The sequence below is a fragment of the Rhamphochromis longiceps genome, linkage group LG10 (genome assembly GCF_057381845.1).
Source record: "Rhamphochromis longiceps isolate RC_006_pf linkage group LG10, R_longiceps_female_GT1.1, whole genome shotgun sequence".
Lineage (NCBI taxonomy): Eukaryota > Metazoa > Chordata > Actinopteri > Cichliformes > Cichlidae > Rhamphochromis > Rhamphochromis longiceps.
In genome coordinates, this window is record NC_140566.1 from 3,616,024 (window position 1) to 3,634,582 (window position 18,559).

The 18,559-nt window shown below is 41.8% G+C and overlaps 1 protein-coding gene across 1 annotated transcript in view; it reads right to left on the reverse strand.

The window, feature by feature from the left end:
* Nucleotides 1-18,559, reverse strand: part of dscama (Down syndrome cell adhesion molecule a) — a 112,721-nt gene that overhangs the window by 71,982 nt on the left and 22,180 nt on the right. Inside the window, exons 2-3 of the mRNA XM_085419901.1 lie at nucleotides 15,395-15,712; nucleotides 13,973-14,122 (exon numbers count right to left, since the gene is read on the reverse strand). Of these exons, the coding sequence (XP_085276027.1) occupies nucleotides 13,973-14,122; nucleotides 15,395-15,712 (468 nt within the window). The remainder of the gene's footprint in view (nucleotides 1-13,972; nucleotides 14,123-15,394; nucleotides 15,713-18,559) is intronic.

Consider the following 18,559-nt stretch of genomic DNA (forward strand, 5'->3'; position numbering starts at 1 on the left):
GTTGTGCATTATGTTGTTGTTGGCAGCAATCTGAAGACAGATGATAAGAGGTCCTGTCCGAGCCGCTGAATGGCAGGTAGCCAGCTTAATCCTATTTAACAAGATCTGAGTTGAATCTGGGGTGGGGCATGTTGGGGGGGGGGGTCACGGAAGTAGCCTGTTGGGGTCAGTGTGTGGCTTTGTGGAAGGTGTGGTCCTAAACATTGAGCATTTTTTACACAAGGCACGCTCCTTTTATGTGCTCAAGCCCACCCTCAGAAATGAAAGCAATGCCTATCAGGTGCACGTGAATGAGTTAATCACATGCAAAATGACCACGGCAGCACCGAAGAAAAAGGATACACACGAAGAGAAAACCTCCAGAAACTCACTCAAGGAAGAGCACTGTGGGATCTAAGCTGATGGCTGCTTTGACTCGTCTATTTTCTTCCAGTGCGCTAATTCCTTCCATCTCCATATGTTAAGTGGTGGGGAGGGAAGCGGTAGTGCGTGTGGTACACAAGCACTGGTGCGGTGGAGGGTGGTCAGGGATTAGGCCATCCTGTCTCGACACAGGCCTTGTATAATTACACTAGAAGGGTCCTTTTATATCTCTGTCCAGTAAGGGTGTGCGGTCCCAAGGGCATCGAACCACACTGACTGTGACTCCAGCTGCTCGAAGCACGAGCAGGTTAACCAAAGACGATCTCTAGAAAATGAATAACTGAAAAAGTCTGAAAAATAAATACAAATAATTGCAAAAAAATTCATATGATTTTCAGATTTCATAAACTGCCCCCAGTGTCAGCACGCAAACATATCTATTGGAAGGAGAGACCTGTCAGCGATCTGCTTGTTATAAATAACCTACAACCCTCTACCCTATCCCTAGCCCCCCACCCTCTTCAACCTCTCTTCGTTAGCATGAATAATCCCCGATGGCCCATCTGCCAGACGCCAAAGCTACAAAACGCAGAGCAAACAAGGCTGGAAGGAGCAGGCCATTACGGGGCCTCTTTGAATAGGTCGACCGATCACTCACATAGGTGTGTTTGCTCAGGCTCCGCACAAGCAAACAATATCGCTACTACAGCGCTGCTATTTTCACACACACATAAGATGCTATTTAAGCTCCAGGAGAATGATTGTAGCTGATGAGCAGTGCACCTGTTTCTGGTGGAGAGGACAGGTGTGTGTGTTTGAGTGGGAGGGAGGATTTACATTCATATGGACCCTCTCGTGTTAAGCATGAAAAAGAAAAGAACTGCTGCTTAAACTTTAAAAGTTAAACACATCTGTTTTTAACTGAGCACGTTTTCTTGTTGCTAACACAAAATGGCTGCCTTGGACTGAAAGAGGCACTAAGACAGAGCAGCAGCAGCAGCGGCGGCGGCAGCAGCTACCTAGACAGAGCAAATCTTTTTATCAACGATTTTTCCTAACTTTTACTGACAGTAGTTTAAAAAAAATCAGCACGGCAACACCACTTGATTGCTGTCCTCCGCTTCCAAGAGTCCCGCAATATCAGCGTCATTAGATGGTCGCAGTCCTCCACCCCAGGCAGCCAAACCAGGATTAGATTGTAGAAATGTAATCCTGGATGTGGGAGGTGGTGGTGAGTGAATGGGTCAAATGCAGAGAAAAACAAGTAATTTCCCCATGGGGATCAATAAAGTATCCATTATTATTATTGAATAGGAATCAGAGTTAAATGCACATTTATACACATCATGTAGGACGTGTCAGGACTTCAGCTCACATGTGATGTTGGTGCTCTGTGCTTGAATATATCTGCTCACAAGTTGGAGTCAGCAAAGCTGAGGAGCTAAGAAAGACGTGTGAGTCTGTGTGTGTTCCTGTTTTTCTCTGTGTGTCTAAATGGAGGCTGCCCAAGGTCACGTGACGTGGTTTCCATTTTGGTTGAGTCGTGCATGTGTGCAGGTAGAGCAGTGCGCACACACAAATAAATACCAGCAAACTGCACCTGTAAATTCAAACCTGAGCACTGAGGTGACAGCTTAAAAAAATCTAACTGGGAAGTAAACAAAAAGCAGGAAAAAAGAGCAAACTGCTACAGCAAGCCTAATAGCTGCTCAGAGAGGGGAGCTTATCTTACCACCACAGTTAATATGAGCTTCTCAATTAGATGAAAGGCTCTCTCTCTTTCTCTAATTTTTTGTTCAATTTCTCCAGGCAATTTATTTAGGGTGGGGAAAAAAAGGCCAGAGTCATTGGCTAAGCGCGCGGCGAGTCACAGCAAACTCCAGCCAATCAGGCTGCGCTCACAGCGTCAACTCAGGCCCTCAGCAACAACACGACTATTTACTGTATGCAAGAGAAAAATCTATTTGGGGTTCGTCCCTGCTCATCCAGCAAAGCAGAAAACGCTCAATTCTACAGTCCTTACACCCGAAAAGAAGAAAAGAGTCAATTTTAGTGCTTTTCTTCTTTTTCTGCACACTTGTGCTGGTTACCTGTGAGGTAATGCAAACCTCCACAAACCTGAAACTGTAACGTTATTATCGGTGGCTGCAGAACTGAAATGTTTCCTTCATTTCTGAAGGCAGTCAGAGATATTTTTAGACAGCTCACTCTGTATTCTGCATTATGGATTAACTCAGATTATGCAAAGGAGCCTTCATGCGTTAACTTATCAGTTTTATTTCTTTGTCCTTTGAATTAGTTTAACGCAGACCCTCTTGGTATTGTATCGTTCGCTATAGCAGCAGAGTGGAACTAAAGGATTATGCAAGCGTTTCCAAACAATTCGTTTTTTTCACCTTTGACAAACTAATGTAAAACATCGGCACGGCAGGTCGACAATTCTCTCTCTGCAGGGCATTTTCTTGAAGACATAAAGTTCTAATGTATAGATACAAATGAAACAAAATATGGGATAATTGTTTCAATTTACTTCTTTATTTTCCTTTAAAAAAGAAAAAGAAAAAGTCAGCTGTGATTACAATTAGATCACAATAAAATGGCTCAACATTATTTTAGGCCTCATTTTGTTAAAGCCATTATTTAAAAAAAATACATATCTATCTATCTATCTATCTATCTATCTATCTATCTATCTATCTATCTATCTATCTATCTATCTATCTATCTATCTATCTATCTATCTATCTATCTATCTATCTATCTATCTATCTATCTATCTATCTATCTATCTATCTATCTATCTATCTATCTACACACACACATATATTTTAATTTAAATGGAAATGAATAACTAAAAAGGAAGAATATTTTTTTTTTGCTTTAAAGGTATTTTTTTCACTGACACAATTTAAAATATTTTATTGTCAGTTTTCTGTCGTGATGGTGCATAGTAGTAATGAAATCAGAAAATAGGAAATATATATATATCGTTTTTTTTCTTTGAGTTAGTTTTTTAAAGTAAAGGATACATTTAAGCTGTAATGAAGGAACACATTTTCTCTTTGCAAAATGTATTTCCAAATAACCTACATGGTTGTTTTCTGCTTCAAACTGTGAAAAGTGCTGCTGCAGCAGGGTATCCACACCTCACAGGGCACTTAAGCAAACATGGGTGTGATGTGGGGAGTGTGCAGGGAAAGCTACAAATCCCAGGATACAGTCTGTAACTTGTGTTGTCTGGGGATCTCTCTTCCCGAGCTGTCCGAAATGTTCATCTATCAAGGTGATATCCCGTGGCGGCTCGTCGTGGAAATACCTTTCTACGGGTCACCTTTGTATTGGCGCCGATTCTCAACCAAATTAATTCACTTCATTATTCATAGCTCTGTTTAGCACTGTGAGGCAGGTTTCTTCATTGGCATTTTAGCCAATTGGCTTATTTAACAGCTACGGCTGGTACCGTGTTTGTTTCTTACTTCTTTCCACGAAATCTGTGAATAGTAATGATAACAGTGCAAACGGCACTGTTTAAGACAGGTCTGTGAACAAAGGAAGACTGCTGCGCGTTTGTGCACACCATCACACGTCAGTCGGGGCGATGCGGTGATGTCCGATGACATTTAATTTCTTGCCTGTCCCTTGGTGTAAGAATCATCACGAGGATGTGAAACGGGGGGCCTGCGCATCATGAATCTGCGTGAAAGCCCAAGTCATGATTTTTTTCTTCTCCCTTCTTTCTTTCGTTTACTTCCTTGCCATAAAATGCATCACAGACAGGGACAGAAAGCAGGAGAGGGATGTAGAGAGGGAGGGAGGCTGTGAATAGGCAGAGTGAGTGGCATGCATGGACAGCCCCTCTGTCTCTCAAAGACACTGCAGCAGCTGTATGCATGCGATAAGAGCATCCATTCACAGCCAACTCCCCCTTTTCCTCCTCCTACACACTAAAACACACACAAATGCACTTTTTTCCTCTCTCTCTGTCTCTCCATCTCTCTCTCTCACACACACACACACACTAAACAGCCTCTCTGCAGGTTCCTCCACAGAAGCTGCAGTTTGAAGCGGCCTCTGTCACCAGTCAAAGGTCTTCCCTGAAAATCATTTTTGTTTTTCTCTGAATTTTCTCTGACGTAAAAGCACAGCTAAACATGGTTCACAGGCTGGGGGCGGGGATCACCTTTCTTTTTCCTTTCTTTTTGTCCGAACTGACAGAGCACTCAGCACATGTTCCTGGGATCTTGCTGTTTGCTTTGTTGTCGTGCATTGCCTCAGTCTGATCTTTTCTGTTGTTAAAGGCCGCCAATTACTGTCCCTAAATAACACCTCTGCACTATGTAAGGTTCTGACAATCTTATGTTGTGCAGAATTGGGGAGGATGTCCATTGCATCTGCATCATTCTGTCACATTCTAGTTCTTCCCATCATCACGGGAAGAGTGGAGGCAAGTACACAAAAGATTTCAGGTCTGGGCCTTAAGTATATCTTGAGATTTAAATAGTTTGACATCTATGTACCCACATAATATATCCTTTTTCCCCATTATGTGACATGGGAATTTATCAGTCTGCCATACCAAACTCTATGATCTATTGATAAGACTCAACTCCAAGTCCACACAATCCAAAGAATGTCTGAGTGCCAATTAATTGGCGACTCCTTCCACCATTAGCTCATGTTGCACTTATAGCTAATCTGTATCCTGGCAGGGAGCCATGCATGACCTGGCTCCCATCCAGGTCCAGGAGCTGTGGAGGCGACAGCCTTGAGCTAGCCCTGCACAGCGCTGAGGAGCCTGGAGAAGATGTGGCAAACTGCAGCAGCACAAAGCAGTCCTCACTGTTTATCAAAGATTAAGCAGTGTTTAGTACCTCGACCCTCCTCTTCCAGCCAGCCTGTGCTCAAATCTACACATGCGTGCACGCACAGACGCACACACACACACAGATATGCCACCACCTCCAGCTCACACCCTAATTGTTCCCTGCCCCGAGAGTTTAATAAAGAACAAATTGCGGTTATTGGTGAGCAAACAGCACAGTACGGAGGTGGGAGTGTGATCATTGCGGTGCCAGAGCAGCGAAGAGAGAGAAAGGGCATCAGCCAATTTAATTAATATCTCTGTCAGTCTCAGGCTGAGACCGGAGCAGCAGGCTGTGTGCGGAAAGACTTGGAGTAAGCACACAGAGTGTTAGCATGCAGATACACTCATGTTTCCTACCTACATTGTAACTGTGAGTTCAGCTGCCAAACAAGCCTTATTAGGCAGTACAGTATAAGGGTTGTCCTAAAAAGTCATAATAATAATTCTAAATAAATAAATGTGACTACTTTTTATATTCTGATCCAGCAGCACCTTTTTTGCAAAGCTCATGTAGATATTAATATTTTCTACCACATATCCACATATTTACTGTGAGCAGTCATTCTGTCACACTCAAATTCATGAACTCTAATCATTATTCTTTGCATTTATTTTTCCGTTCATGATACCGTAACGGGATTTCAGACAATCCATCTTTGTCGCTATCTATGTACATCTTGTTTTGATGCCCAAAAGGTTTGCGTGCTTTTTTTCCCTTAAAGCTTATCATGCTGCCTGCACACTGCCCAGCCTAAGTGTATCTACCCGTCATGTTCCCATAATGCTTTGTGGCAGCTGCAGCCAGATTCATGCACACAGGTATTGATTTTCTTCCCAGCTTTCTTTTTTTCCTTCGGTGCATCCCTTTATTTATCTCGCTAAGCCCCTGCCACTGGGTGTGAGGAGAGAACCAGCTCGCAGCTTGTGTGAGAGGACACAGTGAATTCGGCACGAGAGACGCTCGCCACATAACCTGGATTTATTTTCATTTATCTGTTATTTATCTGGCAGCGCTGCGCCACGGCTGAGTATAATCCTGCTCTGTGTGGGTTGCATGCGTAGGTATGCATGTGTGTATTTGTGCTGTCTGTCCATCCGTCCATGCAAACACTCCATTTTCCACAGGCCACCTGACCCATTTTTCTGTGTGAATAACAATACTCCAGCCAATCATGGGCAGACAGAAAGACGAATGCTGGAAAAAGACTACATCCAGCCCGTCACACGTCGGACTCCCAACCCTGCCTGTCGACAGAGTGAGGCAGGGAAAGGGAGAGACAGCGTGAGAGAGAGAGAGTGTTATCCTCACTTCCTTCCCTCCTCCCCTCCCTCTACATCTTTACCGCACAGAGGCTGGTGAAACCATAACCCGACCTACCTGGTCCCTAGCTCAGGTTTGTGCTTTGCCAGTGGCTGCACTTCCTACATGCCCTGAGAAAAGGGCGAAGCTGCAAGGCAGCTCCAAAGAAAAGCTGTTCATGTTAGCACACTACCTGCAGGCTACAACCCACAGTATATGGTGAAGGATTAACTCCAATCCGACCCGCTACACAAATGTTTACACTGGGGCTACACTGAAGCTGTGAAGCAGGAACGGGGGATTATCTTAATATTATATGTTCAAACATAACCTTCAATTAAACTATCATGCATGTGCACTTTAATGAAACATTTACATGATCTGTTAACCTTTTAACCTGTGCGGCACAACACATCTGCCTCCAAGGACATCTCAGGGTGACTCAGTGTCTCACTAGTTACACAACTACCTTGGAAACGCACAGTTCAGCTCAGATCAACAATGCAACCCTAAACTTCTCACTTTGTAGCTTTGTAAATGCAGGACTGGTGGAGAGGAAACAGTAGGGACTGTGGCAATGCATGATGACGTCCAGCAGCCTTTTGATTGCAACTCTTGATATTTACTTCAAAGGCCCATTATACACAGCCAATTAAACTGAAATAGTGTGGCTGGCTCCTCTCCCTCCCGGCAATGGCTGCAGGGATCGAGGCTGGCTGCAGAAATAACTCAAACACACATCCCAAATGTCAACAAACATGAAAGAAGCTGTGAAATGCACAAGAAGGCTCAGCATATAGACAGACTGCATGCATGTGTTAGAGCAATCTGTAATCTCCTAAAAAAACAACTGTCTCTACACGCTACCAAAACCAGCAGTACTACGCTGCAAAGTGTGAGATATCACTGGTGTAATCTAGCACTATTAGTTCATTTGTAAAATAAATGACTACGGTGAAGGGTACAGGTCCTCTATATGTGTAGGAGAAAGTGACAGAAATAGTGTAAAGAGGGAGCAAGAGAACAAAAAAAGGAACTGCAGGAGAAATAAGAAAAGGCTACGCAGAGCAAAGAGAATCTGTGTGAAAGCCGACGGGCCTCGTGTTTAGCTCGTGCACTGAATGAAAACAAGCCCCTGTTTGAGTGCGTGTGTGTTTGTATGTGTATGTGAGTGTCTGCAGTGTAGTGCTGGGGGGTCGGCCCCCTCGCAGCCTTACTGGTGCTGAATGCAGAGCAGGCAGCGCCAGGCCAAGGCGAATGACTACAAGGCCTCCTCAGTGACTGCAGCACAAGCTGCACCTGGGGAACAGCCCTGCACAGCAACACAGCTGCAGCCAGAAATGCTACAGACGCCCTAAAGTAACCCTGCAGGAAGCACATTTGTGTATAGCAGGTATGAACCACAACTTCCAGATATACCGAGCTGTGCTGAAGTTTGCAGCTGTGGTGATATATGAATGAATGCTCTTGCTTTTGTTATGCCAGCTTGTCCATGACTGTTATATCTTTGGAATCCATTTTAAAAAAAAAAACATATATTTCTTTTATTTCTTTGTATATGTGTGTGTGAATGTATGCAGTATGTAAGCATACAATTATAGTCAGTGGGTCCATTTCACCCTGCCCTTATCCTTGCGTGTATCGTTAAGGAGGCCAGCTCCTACAATGACCTCCCACAGGCAGCGTGAATCTCTCAGTCACCCAGTCTTGTTACTTTCAACTAAAAAAAACACATAAATCAAGCCCGTCATCTGCCACTTAACTACAACTTTTAGTACACACTCTAATCTTTTGCCCTTTAGATTACTACAACTCACTTTTTCACGTGCACTACTTAGTTCTTGCTGGCTTCCCTTCAATTGGTCCTGAATGCAGCAGCCAGGCTGCCGAGATGTTATTCCAGCAGTTGGTCTCAGCAATAATCTGATCAGGGCCTTTCAGCTCTTCTACACTTTTATTTTAAATCCTCAGGCAGCCATGCTTTTGACATTTGAGTACCTAAACTTTGAAACAACCTCCCATCAGAACAGCTGAATCTCTGGATTATTTTAAACATCTGATGAAAACACATTTTTAGAGGTTTTCATAACCTTTTGGCAACAGTTCACATTAATGCTTGCATATATATTTTATGTATGTATAAACATACATAAAGTATATGCAATGTACATGTACAAATGTACAAATATGTGCTCGTATGTGTCTATGCGTGTTGGGATAGATACACTTAACTTTAATGAGTGGATATATTATTAATCTTTTGGCTCCTCCTTGTAGAGGTCACCACAGCATCTGCCTCCATTTCACTGTATCATCCTCACACAACTCTCTGTAACTCCTCCATCCCCACATCCATAAACCTCCGAGGTCTCCCTCTTTTCCTCCTGCCTGGCAGCTCCATATTCAAATGGTCTGTATTTGTATAGCGCTTTACTTGGTCCTAGGACCCCAAAGCGCTTTACACTATACACAATCATCCACCCATTCACACACACATTCACACACTGGTGATGGCAGCTACATTGTAGCCACAGCCAGAGGCGACAGAGGCGAGGCTGCCGGACACTGGCGCCACCGGGCCCTCTGACCACCACCAGTAGCCAACGGGTGAAGTGTCTCGCCCAAGGACACAACGGCTGAGACTGTCGGAGCCAGGGCTCGAACCGGCAACCTTCCGATTACAAGACGAACGCCCAACTCTTGAGCCACGATCGCCCCAACATTCAACATCCTCTGTCCCTCCTCTACACGTGTTCAAACCTTCTCAACCTTTCCTCTGACTTTGTCTCCAAACTGCTCAAACTGAGTCCCTTCTGTCTTACTTCTAGTGAGTTTCATTGTTCTTCTCTCCAGTTCATACCTCCACCTTTCCAGGCTTCCTTCCACTTGCTCCCTACTGTCACTCGCAAACATGATAACTCCATGGAGACTCCTGCCTGACCTCATCTGTCAGCCTGTCCATCACCACTGCAAATAAGAAGGGGGTCAGAGCTCCCTGATGTAGTCCCACCCCCATCTTGAACTGATATCTCATTCCTACTGCACAACTCACCACTCCCTTATGTTCTCATACATGTCCTACACTAGCCTTCCTATTATGTGATTTCTTAAAGACACAAGGAGCCTCTTCTGATCTATACTTCTCCATCATGGCAAACATCACATCTGTAGCGCTCTTTCTCGGCATGAAGCCATACTGCTACTCAGTGACTGTCACCTCTCTGTTTAACCAAGGTTCAACAAGTCTTTCCCATGGCTTCATGGTATGACTCATCAATGTTAACCCTTTGCAGTTACTACAGATCTGGACATAGTTCTGAAATATTGGTACTGAATCACTTCTCCATTCCTCAGGCATCCTCTCATTCTCCATGATTGTGTGAAGCAATCCTGTCAACAAGTCTACCTTTCTCTGTCTTAGGATTATCCATACTTCCACAGGAATGTCATCCGGACCTTTCCACTCTTAATATCTCTTACAAGTTCATAGTCCACACCACAGCTATTTCTGTCCTTTTAGCAAAATCCACTACCATCTGGCCGTCCACATTCCTCTCTTTAACATCTTACCTAGCCAACACCTCCTTGCTTCCTCTGTCCCCTTCACCTACCTGCCCACTGAAGTTTGCCCCAGTCACCTTCTTTGCCTCCACAACACTCTTCAAATGTTCTTCAAAATTGCCACTAGTTCATTTTACTTCCTATCTACAATATAATAGAAAATTTCACCTCCAATGCCCTTGGTCTTGTTTCGTCTCCTGAACACAAAATATACTTTATCTACCTTCCTTCTCTGCATCATATCAGCTAGGACTCGTGACTTTACTAGTCTACACTTTTGCCCACTTCTCTCTCACTGCCTCCTAGCACACCTTCCCCTTCCTTTATCTTTGGCGAAGAGTAGCACAGTGCAACCAGCACCCTGTTGGTAGTAGCATTGGAGGCGGCCATTGTTAACTAGGACCTCAACTGATCCAGTATGGAAACCCCACTTTTGAGCCACGTGTTTGATTTGGCAATCCCCCATTTATAGTTTAGTGGTAGTAGTAGTACTAGTAGTAGTATTTATAGTTATAATCTTCATAGCAGAAATTCAGCTGCTGCCATCGCCACAGGAGGTGACCGTGACGGGAAATCAGTCTGAGCTTAAACTCTATTACTACAATGTAAAAAAGTCCAGAAATATAAATAAACACAATATGTCATTTAATAATAATGAAGTTGGTTATCTCTCTAGTTCAATCATTGTTTCAGCTTACAGGCTGCTGTAAAATACGCACAACACATATTTTACAGCAGCCGGTTTTTCCTTCCTGTTTGTAACGGACCTTTTAAATCCTCTGCTTTGGGCAGTGACTTTTGAGGACTGTTTGAATCCTGACAGTGATTAGCTCTGTTGGTCAAGCAGTCGGCAGCAGTTTACATAATGTGATGACCTGAATGTGCGCTTGTTTTATGGGCTTTGGTTGGATACACCTGGTTAACATGTGATGATATTTCATGTCCATGAAGCAAAATATGTTACAATGGGAGCAAACATACTAGGTATATCTACACTATGTTAAAATAAGTGAAGATTTTTTTCCCATCAGTTAGGCAGGTTTATGACTTAGTGACCAAACACAGTGTTTTTCAAGAGCCTTAATATTCAATATTCGATACTCTATCATGTAATAGAAAAACAGTAAAACCAGTTCTCCCTCCTCTCTCCTCTTTAAACAGTAAATACTCTTAAAACGACAACAGCAATGTAATAATAATAATAATAATAATAAAAAGACAGAGAAGAAGAATCTTTACGTAGATACTTTTGAAAATAAAATTAAAAGGTGCTTCATACGATGAGAAGGAAAACCAGCAGCAATAAAACATTCAAGAAAAGGTAAAGGTAAAACAACGCTAGCAAGGAAGACAAAATTGAAAATCTAAACACAGGTAAATTACAAACAAATTTAAAGTAAATAAAAATAATCATTAGGAAGAAATGATAAAACTTTATAAAAGCCAACATAAAAATAACTTAAAGTGGAAGAACTGAAAAAGCCTGTTTATAAAGTTCTGTCTTTATGAGAGATTTAAAAAAGGAGCCTGCCAAGGAGGAGCTCGTCTCCTTACAGAGAATGGGTTCTGATCAGAACCTCAGCCGAGGACCTGCTAGGTTACCAATGGGCATGTACTATGTCAGAAGACCCGAGATATCCTCCTGAGAACTGAGGAAAAAGCATCTTTCAGTTTAACTTTTCTTGTGATTTCCTGGAAATAGGCCACCCACACACATGGGATATCATTGGAAAGGCCAGCATGTCCTCTATTGAGCACATCAGGACTTAGAAGGTAACTCAAATAAGTCAAAAGATATAGACCAAAACAAATGTCCATTACAGAGGACAAAAATGAATAGGCTGGGCCTCAGGCGGATATACCACGGTGCAAGCTCAGTGTGGGCTTTAAAGTCATCAGTAAAATCTCTTTAGATTTCTTTTAGACAAAACTGAGCTGCTCAATGGTCATGTTATCCACATGTGTGGAACACCTAAGCTGTGTTTTCCTGCTGTAATCACTCGTCCTTTCAATTTTGGCCACGAATCAACTCTTAACTATCTGTTGTTCCACCTCACTGCAAAGCATTATCTTTGTTCTTTCAGTAAAACAAAGCTGTAAGAGACCAAAAATACTGGAGCATAAAAAGCATGTTTTCTGAAGCAGCAGCCCACTATATAAGCACTATATCAGACAACGACAGCGCATTGTTGCTTTTACTGGATGTCCTGGCTGAATGCATTATAATTTTCCATTCTTTTCTAATGGACACCAGGGTTTTTAAAGTGGTGCTTTGTTAGTGTACACTGCAACAACTCGACAAGGCTTGGTCCAGTGAGACTCGCAGAAGGCCTGTCTGCACACCACGCTACACCTTCCACACTGAGAGAGCCGCAGTCAATTATTCATACCAGAGACAGAAAAGCTACATTTCACAAAGTTTTTTGTTTCAAGTGTCAATATTATTTTTAGTCATGAAATATTTAAACACTGAAGGTTGGTCATCGGGATGTAGGGGGTCAAGCCATCTTGAGTTGAGTTGTCAGTTAGTGTGAATATAGACTTAGGCACGCACAAAGCACAGTTAAAATGTGTGCAGCAGAGGATAAGGGGAATGGACGGTGCGTCAGTAGGATGTGTGCACTGAGATGTGAATAAAGACCATTTGCTCATGGATTCATAGGCTTCCGTCATCCATTATTTAGCATTGAGAAGAGCAGTGGATTGGTGGCTGGATGATTTTTTCTGACAGCGTTTACATGGCTGACGGCTACAGATGGGCCGATTTTTACGGCTCAAGATAAACACTTTGTGTTTTCAGCGCAAAGACTTTTCTCTGTAAAGATAACCAGTGGAAAAGGTCCTCGAGGATCAGGGGTGTGAAAAAACGTGGTTCCCTTCACACAATGCGACAGTGTGGCGATAAGTTTAAAAGGTCCAGATGCGATGCATTTCAATGACAAAGACTGCAGTACAGGAATATATGCCTGTGTCTGAAAAACATGCCTGCGGCAAATCCATTTATGGACAATTAAGAGATTGCTATAGATTTCAACATGAACGATTTTGCCTCAAATGTGAAACATCAACAAAAAAGCAGCTACTAGCCGGCGTTTGCCCTGCATCCAAACGCAAAATAGCATTAGCTCCTGCCTATTGAGTTTGCTAAATGCCCCACATAAAGTGAATTTGCCCCCCAGGGCTGGGAAACAATCACGGAGGCGAGTGTTCCATTTAAGTGATTTGAATGATCGGGGCACTGCAGTGCTTCCTATCAGCCAGAGAAATGGGTCAATACACTGAGACTAAGTGACATGGCTGGCAGTCTGCGCTCTTGTGGAAGACCGGGCAGAGGAAGAAGAGCGGGACCTAACTGTCATTGGGTCAGACAGATGTGGAAATACAGACGTGCACATACACTGAATGACTCCGGCTAGCTAGGATAAGCTAGGCCTGAGATGGCGCACAAGCCTCTCTTCTTCTTTTGACAAACAACACTTGTAATCAGCATTTGGCCAGGACAAATAGTCCTTTCTACTACAGTGTATTCATTATCAATGAAACTGTGAAGCTTTATCTCACTGCATGTACCTGCACCTGTAGAAATGCTCCCAAATAAAATCTCTTTTCTGCAAACTAAACAGAGTTCTACCACTGTGTGTTTCCTAGTATATCAAGAAAGCATATTACATCATTCTGTCAGTACCAAAAATAGCCACCACACCACTTTTTCACTCCAGTTTACTAATATGCAAATCTCTCCTAATTTCTCAAAACAAGATGAGAAGGCAACTGTACAAGAACAATGCAGCAAAAAGGCAAACAAGGTCCACATCAGTCACCAAACACTGCCGCCAACTTTTGATGCAGGAGTCACTGTAGTGAAGAAAAATGCCATGACTTACCTTCAGGGGTGATTGACACAGTGTCTTTCTCCCAGGACACAACAGTGATGTAGGCCTCCACTGAGGCAGGTATAATACACTTGAAGACCGCCACATTGCCTCTCATGGCTTTCTGGTCCTCCACCCGGACAGTGTAGGGCTCTCGTAGGACTAGGAGGGGAGGACAGACAGGTTTTAATATAAAATGGGACCAAATTAACACGGGCCTCCTGCTCGAGTTTTTTTTTACAATGATTGCTATAAAATTTTAGCTTCATATATCAAATATTTTTGATATACACACAAATATATGTGTGTAGATATATATATATATATATATATGTACATATATAGATGTTTAAAAAGCCAACTAGCTTTCAGGCCTTTTATGGCACATTGAAATCTGAAGCAATGTTTGAGCAAAAAGCTATTAAATATAAAATCCTGATATTTTAACTGGTCTTTCTTACCATTAAACTGAATCAGGATCTGTATTTGGTGACAGATACTTCAACCTCAAATATACTTCATCCTGTAAAGTCTAATATTTGAAAACACACTAATAAAAAAATGGACATTTTTTGAAAGTTATATAGCTGTATTTCACAATAATGCAAAATAAAGCATGTAGAATGCCTTTCAACAAGAAATTCTTATTCACAGTACTGAAGAAAATGCTTTTTTCATTCACATGGGTAGTCTTGCAAGATCAAATTGGCACGTCCACATGGCCTGATCAGTGAAACTACCTCGCAACATTCAAAAGAATTGATTTCTACTTATAACTGAGTATCATCTGGAAACTGGAATCTGAATTTTGTTCTTTTGGGATTTTACTTTATATAAAAGTTGAATGAAAATATAATTTTCTTTATTTTTTGTGACTAAGAATTTTAAGATTCTGTTTTATTTTTGCATAATTGTGAGATATAATTATATACTATTCAGACATTGTCACTAGTCTTTTTCTATGTTTATGAAAAGTTGGTGAATGTATATGTTTGAAATAAAAAAGAACTGAACTGAACTATGTGAAGTTTTTTGATTTCTCAAATATGGGAATATGAAGCAGTGATGGACAGTTTTTCATATTTTAAATATCTAGTTATTAGACTTTTGTTAACATAAGCACCAAATTATAGTTAGAAAAATAGAAATTCAGGCTTTTATCTTTATTAGTTTTTGATATACTCATGTTTAAATATTAGATTCCATTGTATGAAAAATGACCTGAAAGTGGGTTGACAGACCATTTTTCAAAAAAAAATTATCTTGAAAAGTATTTGATATGTCAACTTAAAATGTCACAGCACTTATTGTATATGTTTAAACTTTTGACCAATCTGTATCCAAATCGGAGCATAAATTGTTCTAAAAGTTTGCTGATTTGCGATGTGACGACCCAATGGAAAACAAAACAGAGTGACGAGCAGAGAAACTGACCAGCCTTAATGTGAACATCTTGGCTCCTGATTCTCCCTGAGGGGTTCTCCGCTGTGCAATAGTAGGTATTGTCATGGATGAGTTTGCTGAAGCTGGAAGGGGGGATCTGGAAGATCTGAAGGGTGCCATTGGGGTGCACATGACGGATCCCTGGCACATCATAGATCTCCTCGCCGGTGGCCAGGTACCAGCGCAGTGAGACAGGAGGCACACCTGCGGCGGGACAGGGCACCGATGTCCCTGTGGTGCTGGCAAACACTACCTCTTGCACAGATGCATTGACAAAATATAAGCTGGAACGTAGATCTTCACCGAAAACTGCAGAGAGAAATGAGATCAGAAAACCACGTCAGACACGGCACGGCGAATCCTTTAATAACTACCAAGAAAGGACCCCGTCAAAGATCTGTGAGAGAACAACCATATTTACATATTAGTGCTCTACTGCATTTGATTTTTTTCTTTAATTTAGGCCAAGTGTGTTTTTCACAGGCTGGCTGCTGTGTTTGTCCTCGCTGCAGTGATAAGAGGTGGCAGGAGTGTGTTTCTTGTTGTCTATGAAGAGACACTGCAGCAAGGCCCCAGAGAGTAGTAGTAGATGTGAAACTACAGAGCTGCAGAGAAAGCCAGACCTGCCTACAGACAAAGTGCGTCTATCCATACCAGAGTCAGTTCAGTAACTTTCATTATTGTTAAGAAAATACTTTTTTTAAATCGCTCACCGAGAAATAGAAACAAAATTCTTCTAAAAGGTGCGGTCAGAAGAAAGGCCTGCGGCCCACAACGTATTCACCAAAGGGTCTGATCGTGTTTTCACCAGGATGGATTGGCGTCACAAAAATGGAACACATCAAGACAATGACTATGCTCAATTTAACACCTTCTGATATTATGCATTGTCTGCAATACCACACCAAAGTGAGGTGATTAAGCGAAGGACCTCTATGCATCCATCTATCCTCTGCCGCTTATCCTTTTCAGGGTCGCGGGGGGGCTGGAACCTATCCCAGCTGTCTTGGGGCAAGAGGCAGGGTACACCCTGGACAGGTCGCCACACACAGACACATTCACACCTGTGGGCACTTAGTTTTAGAGTTTCCAATTAATCTATCCCCACTAACTGCATGTCTTTGGACTGGGGGAGGTACCCTGAGAGAACCCACGAAACATGAGGAGAACAAACTCCAAGCTAAGGACCTATGCTACTGAATTTCTTTGAGCTCTGACGAATTTGTTTCTTTGTAATCACAGTGAATGTATGTTTTTAAAAAGCCATTACAGGCTATTTTTTTAAATAAAAAAACTCAGCACTTTCAGCTTAACTAATTATTAATTGGAAACTCTAAATGGGAACTTGTATTTTAACCCTCATAGGGAAATATCCATACGTTTTCTCTTGACAAACACATTTGTGCCTACATTTTACAATAGATCTAAAAGCCATTACAGCAATATTTAATTTTGCATTTTAAAAATAAATTATTCATCATTACAACAACGATATAGCATATTACTGCTGTGGCATCAAGCACTCACTGAGAATACGTTTCGGTGACTACCATTTGGATATTGCCAAAATACATGCACCAGCTGGTAAGCTGTGAATTTGTCATGTGTGCAACAGAAGATGTTTTCTAGTCATCTTAACTAATGAAGCAAGTCAATGTAATGTGATGCACTTCCCCAGCAGTAAGTTACCGCTGTGGATAAAAACTGACAATGCAGCTCTGTGCTGTAATGGACAACCCACACTGTCGGCATGCAGCCAGGATATGTTTATTGGCTGGAACCCAAGTAAGACAGCAGAACTCGTTTAGTACATCCAGTGCAAAATAAAGTCATGATGTGTGTTTGTAACATGTTTCTATAAATCTACAAACACTCCATATGTATCACAGTTGTCACTTACTGTAGTTCCTTTTATACGATTTTCTCTCCCCGAGGAAATTGCATAACCTTCAGCGGTAATATTTATTTAAGAGATTCATCACCAATAGATGAGATTCAACAACAGTGTTGTGTCTTACAGGAAATGATGCCAAGGCAAAAGAGAAGATGCGTCATAATTATATAGATCGCCATTAGAAACATAGGTAAAAGACATTAAAATGAGTGCTGCTCATCATAATCACATAATTGTTTTTATATGTGTTTTATTTCTACTGGTTTTGATCAGTCCTAATTGAGCTGAGTTAGCAGCATTCATTCACAAACACAAAGGTAAACATCAGTTTGCTTTATGTTTCAATTCAAATTTAGAGATGCTCATGAAACTTGTTTGTCTATCAGACAGGTGAATATCCCACCAAGCACCAAGCGTCCATTGACACTGTTTTTCAGGTTAAAGCTCTTGGTTTAAAAATATGTTACATTACGTCTAAATTCAGATGGAAGACACATCCGGGCTTAGTTTGCTTCAAAAATAATACTTTACTCATTTACTCTTTCACTTTTTCAACTAAAACTTAAAGAAAGTTTTAAGCAAACGTGAACACTGCTGTCTTTAATGTCTTTTAAACATAGCTGAAACACATATTTATTGGATGCTGCCTCTGTAATGTGCAATGCATTGAAAAGGACTCTACTAGATCTATTGTGACAGTGTCACCAGGGTCCATGGAGGGTACCACCTATGAAGTTAATGACAAAAGTTTCTTCATTAATATGATATAAGGGTCATGGCCCATGCACATTTAAATTGACTGGTTGTCATGCAGTGCTTTTAAGCTGACTGTTCAGCTCACCTTAATTTTCACAAAAGTGTGACTGAGGATCTTTTATTGAAATATGCAATATTGTAAGTGGTTCTTTCACTCAACGTCACTGAAGGTCACTGATATTCTGTGGTCTCTGGTTGCTATGCTGCTTGCAGCCACTTCCTGTATGCATGCGCCGTTACATGTAATGGAATTCATATTTTTACCAGAATGTACAAGGATGATAACGGCAAAGACTGTAGATGTGATGAAGCTTGCTGAAATGCTGCCCACATGCTTCTTTGTGCTGTAGAAACGAGTATTGCCTACAATGTGTTACTGTAATCAGCTCTGCTATCTGCATCTCCAAACTAAATAAAAAAATTGCACATATACAAACTTGGAAGTGATAATTCCTCACTGCACACAGAGCGAGTGAACAGAGAGTGATCAGCAGTCCTGCAGAGCT